This window comes from Mus musculus, chromosome 1 (assembly GCF_000001635.26).
Source record: "Mus musculus strain C57BL/6J chromosome 1, GRCm38.p6 C57BL/6J".
Taxonomy (NCBI): domain Eukaryota; kingdom Metazoa; phylum Chordata; class Mammalia; order Rodentia; family Muridae; genus Mus; species Mus musculus.
The window spans coordinates 60,167,486-60,185,643 of record NC_000067.6 but is presented as its reverse complement, the minus strand read 5'-3'; the positions used below and the strand labels follow the sequence as shown (position 1 = coordinate 60,185,643).

The following is an 18,158-nucleotide window of genomic DNA, read 5'->3' as shown; positions in this document are numbered from 1 at the left end:
TACATTTATGAAGTATTATAGCCTTCCATGACCAATCTAGAACCTGATCAAGGGTCGACACTTAATAGATCACAGGCGCCCAAACCTAAAGAGAAACAATTTTTAAAAACTTGAGGAGAACCATTAGCAAAACTCAGATTGTAGAAAACTCTTAAGGTCAAAAACTGCTTTCTACCACAAATAAACAGCACAGAAAAGTATGGTAAAGGGGAATGTATGAGGTGGCGCATGTTCTTTCAATAAAATATAGGACATTCCATTTGTTTAAATATTTAATTATGCAGTAAGAAAATAAAATCTTATGAGATTAGCAGAGAAGTGTGAATATAAATACATCTTTTAGAATTTAAAGAACTATTCTATTGTGATTTTTTTTCAATAATTTACTTCCACTTTATGTGCATTGGTGTTTGGCCTGCATGCATGTCTGTGTGAAGGTGTCAGATCTTGGAGTGACAAAGTTGTAAGCTGCCACGTGGATGGTTGGATTTGATCCTCAATTCTTTGGAAGATAAGTCAGTGCTCTCAACCACTGAGCTATCTCTCCAGCACCTATTGTGATAGTTTTTAAGACATTTTACAGATATCAGATATATATTTTATAGTATATTTTACAGATACATTTTAAATATATCTATACGCAACATTTAAAATGTGTGGAATTTGATTTAAAAACACTCAGTAGAGACAGAGAACATGGAAGGTTAGAGAAGCCCTAGTCTATACCCTGACCATTGCTGAACTGAGTGACAAATAAAGGTTTACTTACTGTGTATCCAACTTCCTGCATATTGAAAATTTCCATAATAAGAGTTTTAAGGAAGAGAACTAAGAGTTTATATAATAATTCACATTATGAAAAGAAAAAACAAAACAAAGCTACTTATCTCTCAAAGATCAAAACCAAAAAAAAAAAAAAAAGAAGCAGCAGCTAAAGAGAGGCACTGGTTGCTCTTCCATGCTCTTCCACAGAACCCAGGTTCAATCCCTAGCACACAACTGTTCCAGGGAATCCAATGCCCTCTTCTACAGGGTCAGCCTAGTCTACATAGCAAAGTTCCAGGATAGCCAGGGCTACACTGAGAAACTCTGTCTCTAAAAATAAAAGGAACAAACAAACAAAAGAAATCTAAACACTTGGTGAGTTTAACAAGCAACCTTCCTAAATATACAATATTATGACAAATGAAAAACAGACACAAAAAGGTAAGTCTTCTTCAGGGTCACAAAAGAAAATAGGAGAGCCAAAACTGGACCTCACAATTCCAAGCCACAAGTCTATGACTCTCGAAGAACTCAGCGGCAGAAAACATTTTTACAAGATCCAACAAGTCTCCAAATTATATGAAAACTCCTCAAAAGTATAAAATATAAAGCAAAAAGGTCTTAACATGTGACCAGTGTTGTTGGGGAAGTCATGTTTGGAGGGACTAACTGCTAGAGAAGAAACAAAAGCACAGAGACTATATATAAAGTTCAGAGATCACTGATGCGTTAGCATCCTCGGCAGGGAGGTGGGTTTAATCTGTGAGCTGTACACTTGGTAGCTACCTGATTCAAGTGCAGAACTTATTACCTAACAAGTATATTATCCATGAACTGATAAAGTGGTTTTTTTTTAAAAAAAAAAATCACATTTTAAACAACTACTTTTTGAAACACAAAATTAAATCTTAAGAGCAAAGATGGTTTAATTTAAATCACAAAAATTAGATTTATCTTTCTGTCCAAGAAAGGAGGTTTCAAAATTTGACAGTAGGGGTTAAATGTAGCTCGGGGACATAGCACTTGCCTAGCATACTCAAGGCCCTGAATTCTATCCCCAGTACTACAAAGAGAGAGGGAAGGAGGGAAGGAGGGAAGGAGGGAAGGAGAGAAGGAGGGAAGGAGGGAAGGAGGGAAGGAGGGAAGGAAGGAAGGAAGGAAGGAAGGAAGGAGAAAGAATTCATGACAAAATAATTCATGCTTATATTCAGTAAGATAAATTTTTAAAAAATCGATGTGTATCAATAACATGCTATCTTTTCAATACATAGATATTTAATCAACCTAGAAAAAAAGAACATAATTAGTAAAACAATGTAATCTCATTTACCATTTCTCATTCTGAAAATGGTGAAAATTAGTGAGTTTAATATATTTTTTAACAAGTCATTATTGGACATTCATACTAAAATTTCATTTTAATTTTTGGCTAACATATTACTGACTATTTTGAACAGTGTCTAGATGAAATAGATTCCTTTTTTATTAGAAGGATTGTTTATTTTTAAAAAGATATTTCTGTCAATTACATAAGCCCAAAAGCTATTCTAAATTTTTATATTAACATTTCAAAGTATGTATGTGTGTGTTTCTATAGATATATATGTGCAGATATATACTTTAATATTTATAACTATCGCCGGGCGTGGTGGCGCATGCCTCTAATCCCAGCACTCAGGAGGCAGAGGCAGGTGGATTTCTGAGTTCAAGGCCAGCCTGGTCTAAAGAGTGAGTTCCAGGACAATCAGGGCTACACAGAAAAACCCTGTTTCGAAAAAAAAAAACAAAAAAAAAACCAAAAAAAATGTATGACTATCAAACCAGGAAGTTAAGAAAAATAACAGTGGAAATGAGATGACTTCTTACGGGATAAATTGCTGGTTAGTAAGATGAAATTTTACTTCAAAAACAAACTTGAATATATAATGCAAAACTACAGGCTGTGTGATCTGAGAACATAACCACACAGACCTAAGTTAACCAACAGACTGGGAATGAATGGTTCTCTGATCATTGCTGTATCTTCAAAGTACTAACGTAGATCCTCACTTGAGAAACACCCTTTAAGGAACACCCTTCCCAATGGCCTAAGATCAAATTTACTATGCAAAAATTTACATGAAGGAAGTCAAAGAAATGTATTTCTGAATGGCAAAATGATAGGCCTGAATCAGATATTTCTGAATTCCAAACTCACAACTACACCAGTTCTCCCGAATAAAAGGATAATTACAATACCTACCTCACTAGAACCTAGTTAGTATTAAATGAGATAATGCTAGTATATGCTAACATAATGTTAATCCTGTAATAACTACCTCAATCAATAACCTTCAAAAATAATTTAAAAGGTTGATTAAAAAAAGTTTAGGGGAAGGGGGAAAAAAAAGTTTAATGTCCAAACAAAACTGTCTTTACCCCCAATTAAGGGAAGAAAAAAATAGCAGAAAAATAAAATATTTGGGGCAGATAAGATGGCTCAATGGGTAAAGCACCTGCCACACAATCCTGATGACCTAAATTCAATCCTAGGAACCTATATAAATGTGGAGAGGGACAACCAAATCCACACAATTGTCCCCTGACCTCTAAAAAAGTACCAAGGCACCCATGTGGCCCCCCCACATATCCTACAAACAATAAGAGTTTTATTTTTCTTTTATAGGTACAATCTACCTATATAATTTTGAGATCACTGAAGATATATCAAAGAAATATTTGTAAGTTTTTAATAGCAGGCCAATATTGTCAATGTACTCAAAACTGAAAAATAAATATGGGAAATTCAAGATCTCTTACATGTTTTTTAAAATTTATTTATTTCTCTTGCATGTTTTTTAAATTCAGGATGGGGGAGTTGTTTGGGGTTCTGTTTTGAGAATTGCAGCCCTGGCTGTCCTGGAAATGTCTTACGTCCACTAGGATAGACTCAAACTCACATAACACCACCTGGCCCGGCATTGTTCTAGGACTCTGTTCTGGGACTAAAGGTATGCACCACCACACCTGCCAGTTCAGGATTATCAATATGCACAAACACACTACACAATAAGGTCATAATGCTGGATACAAAATTTTATAATCAAGTAATTTTAAGTACAGAAATAAAAGGAAAGCAAATTACCTTTGTACAATAAAGCATCCAAAGTTCAAAGAGCCTCTCTCTGGCTGCCATTCTGGCTTTCCACTCTGGTACTTTAATATTTCCTCAAAAAGACGGTTCAAGACCATATCATATTACTTTATTTTCCAAGTTTATCAGCCGTTACAGTAAAGCTCAAAGCAGTGGAATAAACAAAAAAAAAACAAAAAAAAAAATTCGTAGAACAAATAAGACTGTCTCAGGTCAATAAGGGTCAATTTCAGCAACTACTCCAACACTTCTTCATCAGGGGTAGCTGGTCTCGTAAATAGGTCTGTGAAATACAAAAATATCCTAAGTTTTTTTAAGCCACATTTGAAAAAAAAAAATCCAGATATCCGTCTGCCTTGATCACCCCATTCAAAGGGATAAATTTTTAATGTGATTAGATATTCCAGAAACTCCTGTTTGGCACACCACGACTAATGATCAACATAAAATACTAAAACCTTCCAGGCAGATTCACAACCAAAACTGCGGTAGATGGGAAGGAAGACGGCTCCCTACTCACGCCTTCCTTTAACCAGGAGCACAGATCAAACACAACAAATATCCGAGATTTCTCGCCAGCTTCTTAAAAGTTGCTGGGAATGTTTGCTGCGTTGCAGGGCAGGGCGTGGGGGGAGGGCCCGAGGAATTCCTGGTTTGTTTGTTTTAACCATCCACACAGCGAAAGTCATCCTGCCTACCTGGCTTCCACCTCTCCACCCAAGAAGAAAGGGGCTCACACACCGTGGCAAGGACCACCTCCCGTGGGACGACCCCAGACCCCGCCTCGCAGCAGTCCGGGGACCTTTCCATTTCCTCCCTGCGTCCCCGTTACGAACAAGAGAGACAAACGTCAGGCGTGCCAATCAACTTCAGAAGCGCGGCCCGGAGCGCTCTGGGACCCAGACCCGGGACCCACGCCAACCGGCCGCAGCCAGACCCGCCCGGGCCGGCCGCGCCCCCTCGCCCGCCGCCGCCGCCCCTCAGGCTGCAGCCCTGCGCCGCATTCCCCCGGGCCTTCCCGCCCCGCGGCAGCCTCCGCCCGACCTCGGCGTCCCCTCACCACGCTCACAGGCCCGCCGGCGCCACCCCGCCGCGGGCTAACTTGCTGCCCTCCGCCCTGCCCGCGGCGAAGCCCCGTGTCACCCCGAAGCCGGGCGGGAGGCGGAGGCGGAGGCGGGGTAGCGCCGACGCGGGGTGGGAGGAGCCAGGGGCGGAGCAGCCCCTGGGCTAATCATTCCGGCCTCTGGGGATTTACCCGGCCCTCCGGCAGCCGCTCCTCGAGGGCCGCTCAGCCCCGAAGCCCCTCCCCCGGCATGCCTGCGCAGCCGCAGTGCCCTCGCTCAGGCTCTGAAAGCGGTCGGAGCCAGCCTGGGCATTCCGGTCAGTAGTCACCCAGCTGGACGTGAGGGCCGACGTGCTGACGTCGCTCCCCGCCCCTGCTAGGTGGGGCGGACGGAACTTTCCTCGCCTGGCGGCGCCTCTGCGAATCAGCTGAGGACCGGCGACCCTAGGGCGTCTCGAAGGGATCTCGATTTGATTTCTTTGTAGAAATGGGATTGGTCCTGGGACAGAGCTCAAAAGCGAAAAAAGAAGAAAAGAAATCTTTACCTGTTCTGGCGTCGTTGCCTTTGTACTGTCACTGCCATTCTGTGTCTGTTCCAAGGAGACTGCTGTACGGAATGAGTTCCGTCTTTCAGAAAAAGAAGCAAAAGGCAGTCTTATTAGCTGCACACACTTTCTTAAGGTTGTTGTTGTTGCTATTGTTTTAAGAGAGGAGAAAAGCGTAAGATTAACCTTTTAAATCTAAACATTTAAGAAACTATTGTGAAATTTTACAAACATATAAAAAAATCAGTTTTAGAGCAGCTTAGCATCTGAGATGCCCTGTGTTTGATTCCTAACAAGCACACACAAGGAAACAAAGTAATAAAATGAACTTCTATATGTAATCACTAAGCTTCAGAAATAATCGAAGCCACCCTGAAGAAACAGGTCTGTGATCTAGCACTTAGGAGATGGAGGGAGAGAGATCAGGAGTTCAGCGCTGACATGGGCTACCTAGCAAGTCTGGGACCAACCTGTGCCGCATGAGACCTTGCCACAAAAGAAAAGAAGAAGAAAGGAAAGGGAGGGAGATGACTTGCTGTGCAAGCCAGACCTCCTGAAATGCAAGATGGAGACTGGAGGGCCAGCGAGCCCTGGCCACAAACAAGAGACCCTAGCTCACTAAATGGAAAGCAAGAACCTACTCATGAAAATTATCCTCTGGCATATACACATGCACAATAGATAAATAAATGTAAAGCTACTAATGCCATCATGGGGGTTCACTATGTGACCTTTATTTTTAAAATATACTAATGCCCCCACATGCCCTGTGTGCGTCCTTGTGCCACATATGTTTGTATACCCTCTGAGGCCAGAAGATATCTTATCCCTGGGAGCTGGAGGTCTGGGTGGGGGTGGGGGCTCCTGACATGGGTGCTGGGAACATTGTCTTGTGTGCTGCAAATGCTCTTAACCACTGAGCCATCTTCCAGCCCTTATCTATTCTCGCTTATTAGATTAATCTACAAGTTTTTCTTGTCAAGAATCACAGGATAAATAATTCCGTTTTGCAGACCATGCAGTAGCTTGGATATCAAAGGTGAAAGTAAATTTTGTGATTCTGTCACCAAAATGTAGAGTTCCCGTTATCCTTCACAACAAACATCAATGAGTAGAGGACGGGAATTAAATCATTAAGCTTCAGTAACATTATTTAAAAACCCTGTGATCTGAGGAGACAACTGATTAACAACAGCCTATTCACTTACCTTCTGATCTCCAGCCAGTTTGGCTGGAACAGAGTGGAAACAGAGGCAATCAATCATTCCAAAGTTTATACTCTTCCTTCTCTGGTCAGGTGGGCAGCCTTGTCTCTGAGATTCTCAGTGTTGGAGCTTCTTTGTCTGCTGATTCTCTCTCTCTCTCTCTCTCTCTCTCTGTGTGTGTGTGTGTGTGTGTGTGTGTGTGTGTTTGCCTCATAGTCTCAAAAGCACAAAGCCCTGTATTCCTCCCTAGGATCAACTGGGCTAAGGGTTAACACAAAACAAGCAAACCATTAGCAGTGCTGAGCTAGCTATTTACAATGTGTGCCTGAAGACTTCTTTCTGTGATATGAAGAACAAATGTGCCTTTATAAGGTTTGAAAGGCCTCTTCTCCCGTTGATATGTGAGTGTTAGATGAAAGTTTTCTTAACACTGCCACACCTGTTCACCATTGCCCTTAGTTACTTTCACTCCATCAGGACAGAGTTAAGAACAAGTTGTTTGCAAAGTATACCTTCAAAGTTCCTTGGCTAGCTTTGGGACAGAGTTTCACTATGTAGCCTTGGCTAGCCTGTAGTAACTTGCTAAGTAGACCAGGCTGGTCTTGACCTCATAGAGATCTGTACACTTCGGCCTCCAGAATGCTAGAACTCAAAATATGCACCACCACAGTTGGGCTTCTTTGTTTTTTTAATTTGTAGATTTTATTTTATGTGACATGAATGTCTGTGTACTCACATACCCCTGTGTGTTCCACCTATGTTAGTGCAGTGCCTACAGAGGGTATCCTTGGGGCTGGAGTTGCAGACAGGTATTAGCCATCATATGGGTGCTTGGATTGAAGATCTTCTGGAAAGCAGCGTTCTCTCTAGCCCCTCCTTCAGCTTTTTATACAAAAACTACTCTTTAAATTGTACTTTCTTCTTTTGCTGTCTAGCACTGGTCTTCTTCTTCTTCTTTTTTTTTTTTTTTTTTTTTTTTTTTTTTTTTTTTTTTTTTTTTGGTTTTTTGAGACAGGATTTCTCTGTATAGCTCTGGCTGTCCTGGAACTCACTCTGTAGACCAGGCTGGCCTTGAACTCAGAAATCTGCCTGTCTCTGCCTCCCAAGTGCTGGGACTAAAGGTGTGCACCACCACCGCCCGGCCAAGCACTGGTCTTCTTATACATGCTTTCACTCTAAACTTTTTAAATGACCCTGGGTATAAAGCTACACAAAATAGATATGCAAGTCAAACATTTACTGATGATAATACTGAAATTTATTTTTAAGCCACTCTTTTGTCTGTAATCATTTGCTACAGACAAAAGCAACTTTGTATATTTTACATAAAATTAAATGTTAGCTAATTATTACTGCAGGGCATACAGCATCCTCTAAGTTTATTTTTAAAATTGGTTTGTGTTTTAATTTTATAATCCTTTAGCTGAGAATACTGATTCTCATAGGTCTGTAGTACAAGAGGGTGGGGAGGATGGCTGCGTGGGTAAGGTGTTGGCTGTGCAAGTGTGAGGAACTGATTCTGGTTTGGTTTGTTTCAGTTTGTTTTACTTTTTATTTTTTTGTTTTTTGAGATGGGGTTTTCTCTGTGTAACCGCTCCAGCTGTCCTGAAAGTTGATTGGTAGACCAGGCTGGCCTCCAACTCACAGAGATCCACCTGCCTCTGCCTCCAGAGTGCTGGGACTACAGGCATGCAGCCACTTGCTGAGGACCTGATTGTGAACCTGCAGAACAGAAAGCCTGCTCGCCTTAATCGCGTGTGCCTGTAATATCCTACTGCTCCTACAGAGAGGTGGGAAATGGAAACAGGAGAATTTTTAGAAGGGAGAGAGTGAGCTAGCCTGGGGTACACAACAAAGGAAATACATTAAGATACCCTGTCTCAAATAAGGTAGAAGTAGAAGACAAGCCCTCAAAGTCCTCTGTTCTCCACAGGAATGCCATGCTGCACATGCACATGTGCACACACACACATACACACAAATATTTTCTAAATGGCAGAAGCATGTTTAGAACCATTTCAAATTTTGCTGGAAATTTTATCCTAATTCTAAGTCAAAATTCCTTTAATGATTTTTTTTTTTTTGAGACTGGGTCAAACTAGCCAATGAAGACTGTGAGCACCTAATCTCCCACCTCCAGAGTGCTAGAATGATGAGAGTGCTCTACCAAGTCCAGTTTACATCGTGTTGAGGTTGAACCTGGGACTTCATGCATGCTGGGCAAGCACTCTGTGGCAACTGAGCCATGTCTACAGTTCCTGTTCAATGGCTTTAAAAAGTGAATCTCAGGTCATAACCCAAATAGCTGTTTTTAAAATGACATGAATTTGCTCTCTCTCTCTCTCTCTCTCTCTGTGTGTGTGTGTGTGTGTGTGTGTGTGTGTGTGTGTGTGTGCACTCGAGTGTGTGGTCACAGGACAACCAGTGGGAGCTGTTTCTGTCCTTCTCCTGTACACGTCCCAGGGATTGAATTTAGATCATCAGACTTTCATCCACTGAGCCATCTTGCAGGACTCTAGGCAGCAATTTTTAAAAATCAACATTTTAACACAATACAATCTTGATAGACTAATTTGATACTTACGTGCTGTGGAATAATGACAGAAAAATATTAAAAGACTTTGTTTTTCATAATTAAATCATCATTAATCTGAAAAAACCAGAAAACATTGTGCAAAGAGTAAAAACACACAAATAACTTCTAACATTCTTGGACCTGAGCTAAGGTATTTCAGGACGCATTCACACACAGCATGTGGAGTGCAGGAATCCCTGAGAAATCTTGTGAGTTCGGAATCAAGACAGCAGGGAAATCATGCAACACAGAAACATCCCAGATTAGTGCAGCATTTGATTTTAAATTGTCTTTCAGTAGTGGTGTGCCCAGAAACCTTTTACTGTTGTAGAAGATGATGTCACACTCAACGTTTGTTTGTTTGTTTGTTTGTTTGTTTGTTTTTGGTTTTTTGAGACAGGTTTTCTCTGTGTAGCCCTGGCTGTCCTGGAACTCACTCTGTAGACCAGGTTGGCCTCGAATTCAGAAATCCACCTGCCTCTGCCTCCCAAGTGCTGGGATTAAAGGCATGTGCCACCACGGCCTGGCTCACAACTCAAATTTTAAGAGGTTGGGGTCTACCAGGCTTATCATGTCACTTATGTCAAAGTTTAGAGGAAAAAGCTTCGAGTATAGTCAAATGATAGAGCTCGGCAGGTATTTTATCACACTGTAAACCCTGAGATTGTGTTATTTACTGGAAAAAAAAAAAAAAAACCTGTTTCTAGTTGTGTGGCTCACCCTTTGCACACTGTTTTAATGAAGCAATGAAGATAATTTGTAGAAGGAAGCACCCATGTTTGAAAGTGATGTTTAACTGAGTAGCAGAGAAAGTGATGAATCAGAGATAGATTTGACAGAGTAGGATATGTCCAGCCCTCACAAGAAGAGAGAGGAAGCCAGGCAGTTGGTGGCGCGTGCCTTTAATTCCAGCACTCAGGAGGCAGAGGCAGGAGGATTTCTGAGTTCGAGGCCATCCTGGTCTACAAAGTGAGTTCCGGGACAGCCAGGGCTATACAGAGAAACCCTGTCTCGAAAAGCCAAAAAGAAAAAAAATAGAAAAGAAAGAAAAAGAAAAGCCAGAGGTGGGGGGAGGGAGGCTTTTTGAGAGAGCAGTGCAGGCAGAGAAGAGAGGAAGGAGAAGAGGCAGTTTTTCTAGAAGAGTTTTACAGAGAACGGGTGCAGAGAGAGAACAAGCCAGAGAATGAGAAGGGGCCACAAGATTAGAACAGATTGCTAGAGTTAGTTTGAAATCAGGCAAAGCAATTCAGGAGAGGCATACGGAAGCCAGATTGGATCAGTTAGCATACAGAGTAGTTTTGAGCCAGAACAACAGAGTTGACTAGCCAGGCAAGGTTCAGAAAAAGGTAGAAAGGGCGAATTTACTCAGCAGTAAATCTCAGAAGATGTAAACACTCTAGACCTAGATTAGATTGTATGGAGACTAGAAGCTTCCAGGACTGGGTCTAGGTTAGCAGATGGAGGCAGCAAGCCTCAGCGATCACAACTACATCAGGCAATTAAAAGTTACTTTCACAGAGTAAGCCCTTGAGGTAAGTTCAACAGCATTGACTGAGGAGATGACTAAGGAAAAAAAAGCACTCCCCCTAGGAGACACCTCACTTTAGTCTTCAGCAACACTATATACTTCCAGTTTCTCCAGCCAAGGATCTAGAAAGTACCTTCCTCATACACTTCAATTCTTAGAATGTATCTTCAAAATATATCTGGAATTGAACCATTTGTCTATTTCACCACCACCACCACCAGTACCTGGGAGTGAGTTCTAAGTCTTTTCTGGATTGCTGTAACAGCCTCCCTACACATCTCATTGCCTTTGACCAGGCCCTCCTATTGTAGCCACTCTACCCACTAGCTTATTCTCAACATGGCCAAGAGATCTCTGAGCTCTATCCCCAGAACCCACATGGTGGCTCTCAACTGACTGTTAGTGCCAGTTCCAGGAGATCCAATGCCCTCTTCTAGCTTCTGTGTGCTCCAGGCACACATGTGGTACACAGACATTCATGCAGGCAAAAGACTCACTCATGAAATAATCCTGGGTTTTGTTTTTTAGGGTCTTTTTTTTTTTTTTTTTTTTTTTTTTGGTGGTGGTGGATGTGTTTCGTTTTTTCGAGACAAGGTTTCTCTGTATACCCCTGGATATCCTGGAACTCCATCTGTAGACCAGGCTGGTCTCAAACTCAGAGATCTGCCTGCCTTTGCCTCCTGAGTGCTGGGATTAAAGACATGCACCCACCATGCCCAGCTATAAAATATGTATCTTTTCATTTTAAATGCTGATTTTTGACCCAGTAGGGTTGGCTACCACAGCAATGAACCACACAAGCTCCAGGAACACCAGTGCTTCAGAGTTACAGCCTGTGCAGTTCAGAAAAGATGTATGTTGCTTTGTTTGAGAAGTGATACTGACGGAGCTATATGTATTGATTACCTAGACTCATTTTCCTCCCCTTGTGACTACTGACATAGATATTGAAGTGTTGTAGAAATTTTTAATCCCAATCCAGGGTTTCCACCCCACCTTTGACCATTCAGTTTCAGGATAAAAGACACACAGAACCTTTACATTTACAATAAGCCTTAAATAACACAAACATTGAGCAGCTATCTATCTTCTGTGCTGTTAGAATCTACTTTCCTATCAGTAACCCCAAGCTATTACTTATTATGTTTCATCTGGGCTGCTCTTAACACCAGTTGGCCAGCCCTCGGGGCCATGTATTTATGATCACCTAACCCATGGTGACTTTTTCTTCCTCCTCACCTTCTTCTCCTTGTGGTTCTCCTCTAGTCCCCGCCAAGGCCTGGAAACCCTATCCCCACTTGCCTATATGTCTTCTGCCCAGCTATTGGCTGACAGCATCTTTATCCACCAATTAGAAATAACTCAAAGGTAGGTTTACACAGCTCACTGGGGTCTATAGGCAGTCTCTGGGCCAACGAGGTCTTGGGGACCTGCACGTAGCTTTGAAATACACAGTGAAAAACCAAACCTCAACCTTGAAGAAATGATGTGTGCATGTGACATAAAACCAAATCCATAGCTATGTGTCATCATTGACTTCCTTACTGAAACTACACTGAGGAAGAAAAGACTTTCATATTGTCTTTGTGGAGTCTGTTAGTAGGGACCCTAGCTTCATCTTAAGTGTCATACTCCTGCCTTTAGATAGCATTCAGCTGTCATTATGAGGACAGCGGTTTTCCCAGAAGCAGTTTCCCAAGTTTTGGGCTCCTGAGAAGGCCCATCAGTACCACGTGTGCCTTTCTCAGCGATGAAGCTGAAGGTCCCCTTTTCCTGACGTTCCTCAAAATAAACACGTTTACTACCCCAGGACCACATTTTCCTAATAAGCCTGTGATCCAGCAGCTTCTAAAATAGCCTGGATGTTTATATTGAAAGCACGACTGAGGCCTAAATTTTATTGGCAGAAAGCTTCCAGATTAATTTAAAGGGTCTTGTGTGAGTCCGGTGATGCTTCTGTGCTTAAAACAATTTCTCATTTAGCCAGGTGGGGACAGTGGGGACTCATTTAATCCAAGACTCAGGAGGCAGAGGCAGTATCTCTGAGTTCCAGGCCAGCCTGGTCTACCAAATGAGTTCCAAGACAGCCAGGGCTACAAAGAAACCCTGTCTTGAAAACCAAAAAGAAAGAAAGAGAGAGAGAGAGAGAGAGAGAGAGAGAGAGAGAGAGAGAGAGAGAGGGAGGGAGGGAGGGAGGGAGGAAGGAGGAAGTTAGCTTCTCAGTTGATGGCAAGACTGGAAAGTTCAATTCACCTCACCAAGTCTCAATTTACCAGATGTAACCTCAGAATTAATATATAAATTCAATTAACACATAATGAAGAGTATAACTACTAAGGTAGTTGGCCTATTCCTGTCTTTTGTGCATGGCATTATCTTCTATAGAAAAGATGAGGACTGAGGGCATGGCATAGTGGAAGAGTACTTTCCTGACATGCTAAAGCCTTGGGTTTGAAAAGGAAAACAGTACAAAGTGTCAAATTATATTCTCCTGGTAGCTGCTTCAGGATTTAAAACAGGTAAAATTAACTGGATTAACTTAATAAGTAGTGCCATCTTGTATAACAGCCTATATACAACCACATCTACTATGGGCAGCTTGTCCACTGAAACAAATATTTGATCCAACTATATAAAACAGTTTCTATTGGATAGAATTGGAAAAACCATTGCATTTGCTTCTTTAAGTTCCTCTTTTCTCAATCCTGTCTCTGCTCTCTAAGTTTCCTGGGGGTAGATTGGTGTCTGTCCTCAATTTAGGGGAGATTCTTAACCATTATTATTTTGAATATTGTATTTATTCCTTTCTTCTCCTGGTATTTTCATTGCATACATATAGCAGTTGTGTAATAAGGTCATTGTTTTTTGATGTTCTGATCCATTTCTTCAGTCTTCTTTCTCTTTGTTTTCAAGTTTTGAAGTTTCTATGGACATTCCCTTAAGCTCAGAAATTGTTTCCTCAGCCATATCCAGTGTACTAATAAGGCTGCCTTCACTCAGTGTTACCAGTGATCACTCATTTCTGCTAGAATGCCTTTGATCTGTAACATTGTTCTTTTTTGATCTTTATTTTTAATTTTTATATTAGATTTATTTATTTTGTTTTCTGTGTGAATACTAGATTTATTCATTTTATTTTGCCTGAATATATGTCTGTGTCACATGTGAGTGCATGGTTTCCTTGCGAATCACAAGAGAACATGGGAATCCTTAGACTGGAGTTATGGATGGTTGTGAACCACCATTGGATACTGGGAATTAAACCTAGGTCTTCCACAAAAGCAACAAGTGCCCTTGACCACTGAGTCATCTCTCTAACTCTCTTTTATCCTTGAATTTTTCATTTTTTCTATTTATATTACCTGTGTGTTCTTGCATGCTGAGTGTTAGCTCCCAACCAAGTCAGTTATTTTAAACTTATTCCCAGTGTAATAATTTTGACATCTCTAAAATCTCTTCATATATCTTTTATTTGCCTTTTAAAATACCTTTTTAAGTCTTCTAAATTATTTGGACAGGGTCTTGTGTATCACCGTCTGTTGCTGAATCACTATATAGCCAAGGACAACCTTGAATTTCTGACCTTTCTGCCTGAACCTCCAAGTGCTGAAATTACAGACTTCAGCCACCACAACTTAGGTAGCTACATTTATCTAGGATTGAACCCAGGACTTTACACACTTTAAGCAAGCATTTTGCCAGTGGAGCTAAGTCTCCAGTCCTTATTTTTTCCTCATAGCAAGACATGATATCTTGGCTAGAGATATTTCTCTGTCTTTGTAAAGATTAATTCATTTTTTCTCATGTGTGTGGGGGCCTGAGAGAGGTCCAGGAGAGATGAGAGAACAGCTTCTGAGATGGCTCTCCATTTCCACCTTACTAAAGGAAGGCCTCTGTTGTCTTTGTTACTTTACAGCATTCTCAGGGCTGGCTGGCCTACTAGCTTTGGACCTTTCCTCTCTGCCCTACCATCTTGCCTGAGGAGGACTGTTATTACAGATACACAATATTCTTTTGCCATGGGTTCTGAGACTTGAACTCTGGGAGTTTGCACATCTTCTTACCTCAGTATGTACATCTTCAGCAGTGTGGTAAGTTAGGTATGGTGGCAAGGAACCCTGAAACATGTTATAGGGTTATAGGATATCCACCATGGAAGACTCCTGGGACATGAGTTTAATCCAATAGGAAACCTTTATTAGCCAGTGTTTGACTACACTGGGTGTTGAGTATCCCAATGTAGCACTGAGCCTCTCTCAGGGTGAGCTGCTAAGCATAAAAACCATATGCTGGGGTGATACACTTCAGTTCACGAGAACAGTTAGCCAGAAGTGGAACTACACAAGCCAAAAAGCAAGGTTAGTACATTGAGAGACTTTTCCTGAACTATGGACTTTGATGGATTAGGCCTTTTGGCAGGTGCTGGTATTTATGTGTGGAGGTTTACAGACTGAATCGTACCTCCATTGTGGAGTCTGTTGTGCTAGGGTCTGAGGGCCTACTAAGGTGTGGAGCAAGTTACAATACTTCAGTCTCTTAGTGAGTCCATGCCTCTGATCTGTGAATTTATAAGTACTTCTTGGCAGTCTTTACAGGGAACAGGAAGACAAGAGTAGACTAGAGTTAAGCTTTTGTCTTCTGTTATCTAGAAGCCTAAGGCTGGTGGGAGTCAGGTAATTCTGTTCCCCTAGGTTAGTTGGGCTATCAGCAAACCCAGATTTTAGCCAACAGTTTCTTTTGCTAGTGAGCTTTATTAAGACCAACAGCCAGAATGCTCATTTCACAGTGGCCCTTTCTTCCCCTTCTCTGCTGGGAGATCTAAAATGTAACTGAACTCCTGGAAGGAATTGTCTCAGGTATGAGAAGAGCGCCCTCACACCTCCTTCCCCTGAAGGTTTTAACTGAGAAGACAACTGTGAGCTTCCAGCAATGTGTTAATTACAGTTCACATCTTCCTGCTCTGGCCTGGTTCCTGCAGGGAGGTTCCTGATCTAAGAATAGCTGTTGATCTTTTTTCCAGTCACTTCAGCCTTTGGGAGAATCTCCTCACTGGAAATGAGGTCCCTTCCTTTTTAGTAGGTCCCATATATTCATCAAACAAGCTCCCGAAAACACACTGATTATGATTATACTGGTTGGAATGTGGGTGTTACCAAAAGAGCTCTGACTCAGCCACCTGTTTACCAACTCTTTTATCAAAACAGATTACCCTCCCCCATTCTCTTTTCTTTTTCTTTTTGTTTTTTCCAAGACAGGGTTTCTCCGTGTAGCCCTGGCTGTCCTGGTACTTACTCTATAGATCATACTGGCCTCGAACTCAGAGATCTGCCTGCCTCTGCCTCCTGCCGCCAACCCCACCCCCCCACATCCCGCCTCTGCCTCCTGAGTGAATGCTGGGATTAAAGGAATCCACCACCTTTACCAGCAAATAAGAGATTCTTAAAGGAGGAAAGATGGTTTAACGAAAAGAAATGCGGCAAGTAACCACTGTGATTCCAGAAGATCCACTGGAAATTGTGCCTAAGTAGGGCCCTCAAGAAATGTAGGGAATTTCATGGTCAGAGAAAAACAATATTGCAGAGAAGACCTTGGGGAAGAGCTTGGGTTCCCAGGCTATTTTCCTCTTCAGTTTGAGGAGGAATTGTTTGACCACTCTACCTGGTGGAAGTAGCCAGGAGATGGGAATACAGGGGAGAGCAGATATAAGCAGAAAACAGCTCAGGGGCCCCTGAATGATTGATTCAGTTAGGGGTTTTCAGCATGGATGTAACAGGATGAAAATGTTCATCCATGGGATCTCTTTGTTAGTTACATACACTTCAAAAATAACTTCATTATTTTATGTGTATGGATGTTTTGCCTTCATGTATGTCTGTTGTCTGTGCACTATGTATATACCTGATGCTCATGGAGGGCAGAAGAGGGCATTGGAACCCCTGCGACTGAAGTCACAGATGCTTGTTTGCCCCTGTGTGTCTTAGGCCTTATGATACCTTGTCCATGTTAACATGCATGTGCGTGCGTGCGTGCATACATGAATACAAGCATACATGCTCGCCCTCTCTCTTTCTCTCTCTCCCTCTCTCTCTCTCCCCCCTCTCTCCCTCTCTCTCTCTCTCCCTCTCTCTCTCTCTCTCTCTCTCACACACACACACACACATACACAGACACACATACACACAGAGAGAAACAGAGACAGAGATGGAGACAGAGAGACAGAAAACAGAGACAGACAGGAAGAACACACAGCAATTAAAACTGGATTGAAACATGAAGGAAAACCACTTCCCTTTCATTGATAACATGCTTCCCATGGTGGCAGGTAGTTAATTAAAAGTTAAAATTTCACTTCCATCTTTCTCAGCAAATACCTTTAATAGAGGGGAAAAAGAGAGGAAATTATAGGAAATTGTAAGAATTAGCTTTTTTTTCTTTTCAAATTCTCTTTTTAAAAGTACGAAGAATTATCCATTTTGAGATTGAGGCTTTTAAAATTATTATTATTCTAAGAAAGCTACTCCCTTGAAGGTCAACTGCTCTGATTCAAATTCTAAAAGCCTTTATTGTACATCTAGCAACATTTTTTCAAACACTATAATAAGAAAAAAATGAAATTGGGCTGGATAGATGGTTAGGTAGGGAGTGGTACTTGCTGCCCAAGCATGAGGATCTGAGTTCAAATCCTCCAAATTCAAGTTTAAAAGCCAGGTGTGGCCATGTGCATGCCTGTGACCCTGCTTCAAGGGAATAAAATAAAGAAGTGGTAAAGAACCTGATATTTCTCTGACTCCACATGTGCACACATGGGTGTATGCATCTTCACATACACTTTCCCGTGAACCTCATAGACATACATACATACATATGTACCGCATACATATACACACTTGGGAAACATATCTTTGTGCCATTTCTATTACTGTGTCTGCTGTACTAACACACATCTCAATTAGATTTTCCCTACATTTTCTATAGCAAGAAACAAAGAATGTATGGTATTTCTTTAAATTGGTAATCAAGATTTTATTTGTATTATTTGTAAGTATGTAGGTGTGCATGTGCACATGGGGATACATGTGTATGGGTACACGTGCCTAGGAAAGCCAGAGGCAGCATATTCCCTAGAACTGGATTTACCGACATTTGAGCCTCTCGACGTGGATGCTGGAACTGAACCCTGGTCCTTTAGAACGACAGCAATTTCTCTTAACCAGTAATCACTGAACCATCTCTCCCAATCCCCGCTTTCAAGTTCTTTTTTTTTTTTAATAATTTTTTGTTTTGTTTTTTTTTTAAGATTTATTTATTTATTATGTGTAAGTACACTGTAGCTGTCTTCAGACG

At 41.5% G+C, this 18,158-nt stretch overlaps 1 protein-coding gene across 18 annotated transcripts in view; it reads right to left on the bottom strand.

The window, feature by feature from the left end:
* Positions 1–6,904, bottom strand: part of Nbeal1 (neurobeachin like 1) — a 159,589-nt gene extending 152,685 nt beyond the window's left edge. For 3 of the 18 annotated variants that reach the window (XM_011238527.3, XM_006496037.4, XM_030254700.1), the window contains exons 1-2: positions 4,959–5,297; positions 3,890–4,181 (exon numbers count right to left, since the gene is read on the bottom strand). In XM_011238527.3, coding sequence (XP_011236829.1) covers positions 3,890–3,940 — 51 coding nt within the window. In that variant the 5' untranslated portion in view covers positions 3,941–4,181; positions 4,959–5,297. Of the gene's footprint in view, positions 1–3,889; positions 4,182–4,596; positions 4,896–4,942; positions 5,305–5,506; positions 5,656–5,976; positions 6,144–6,714 lie in introns of those variants that run through there. The other 15 variants (XM_006496035.4, XM_030254693.1, XM_030254692.1 and 12 more) reach the window with 13 other exon arrangements.
* Positions 6,905–18,158: the final 11,254 nt, after the last annotated feature.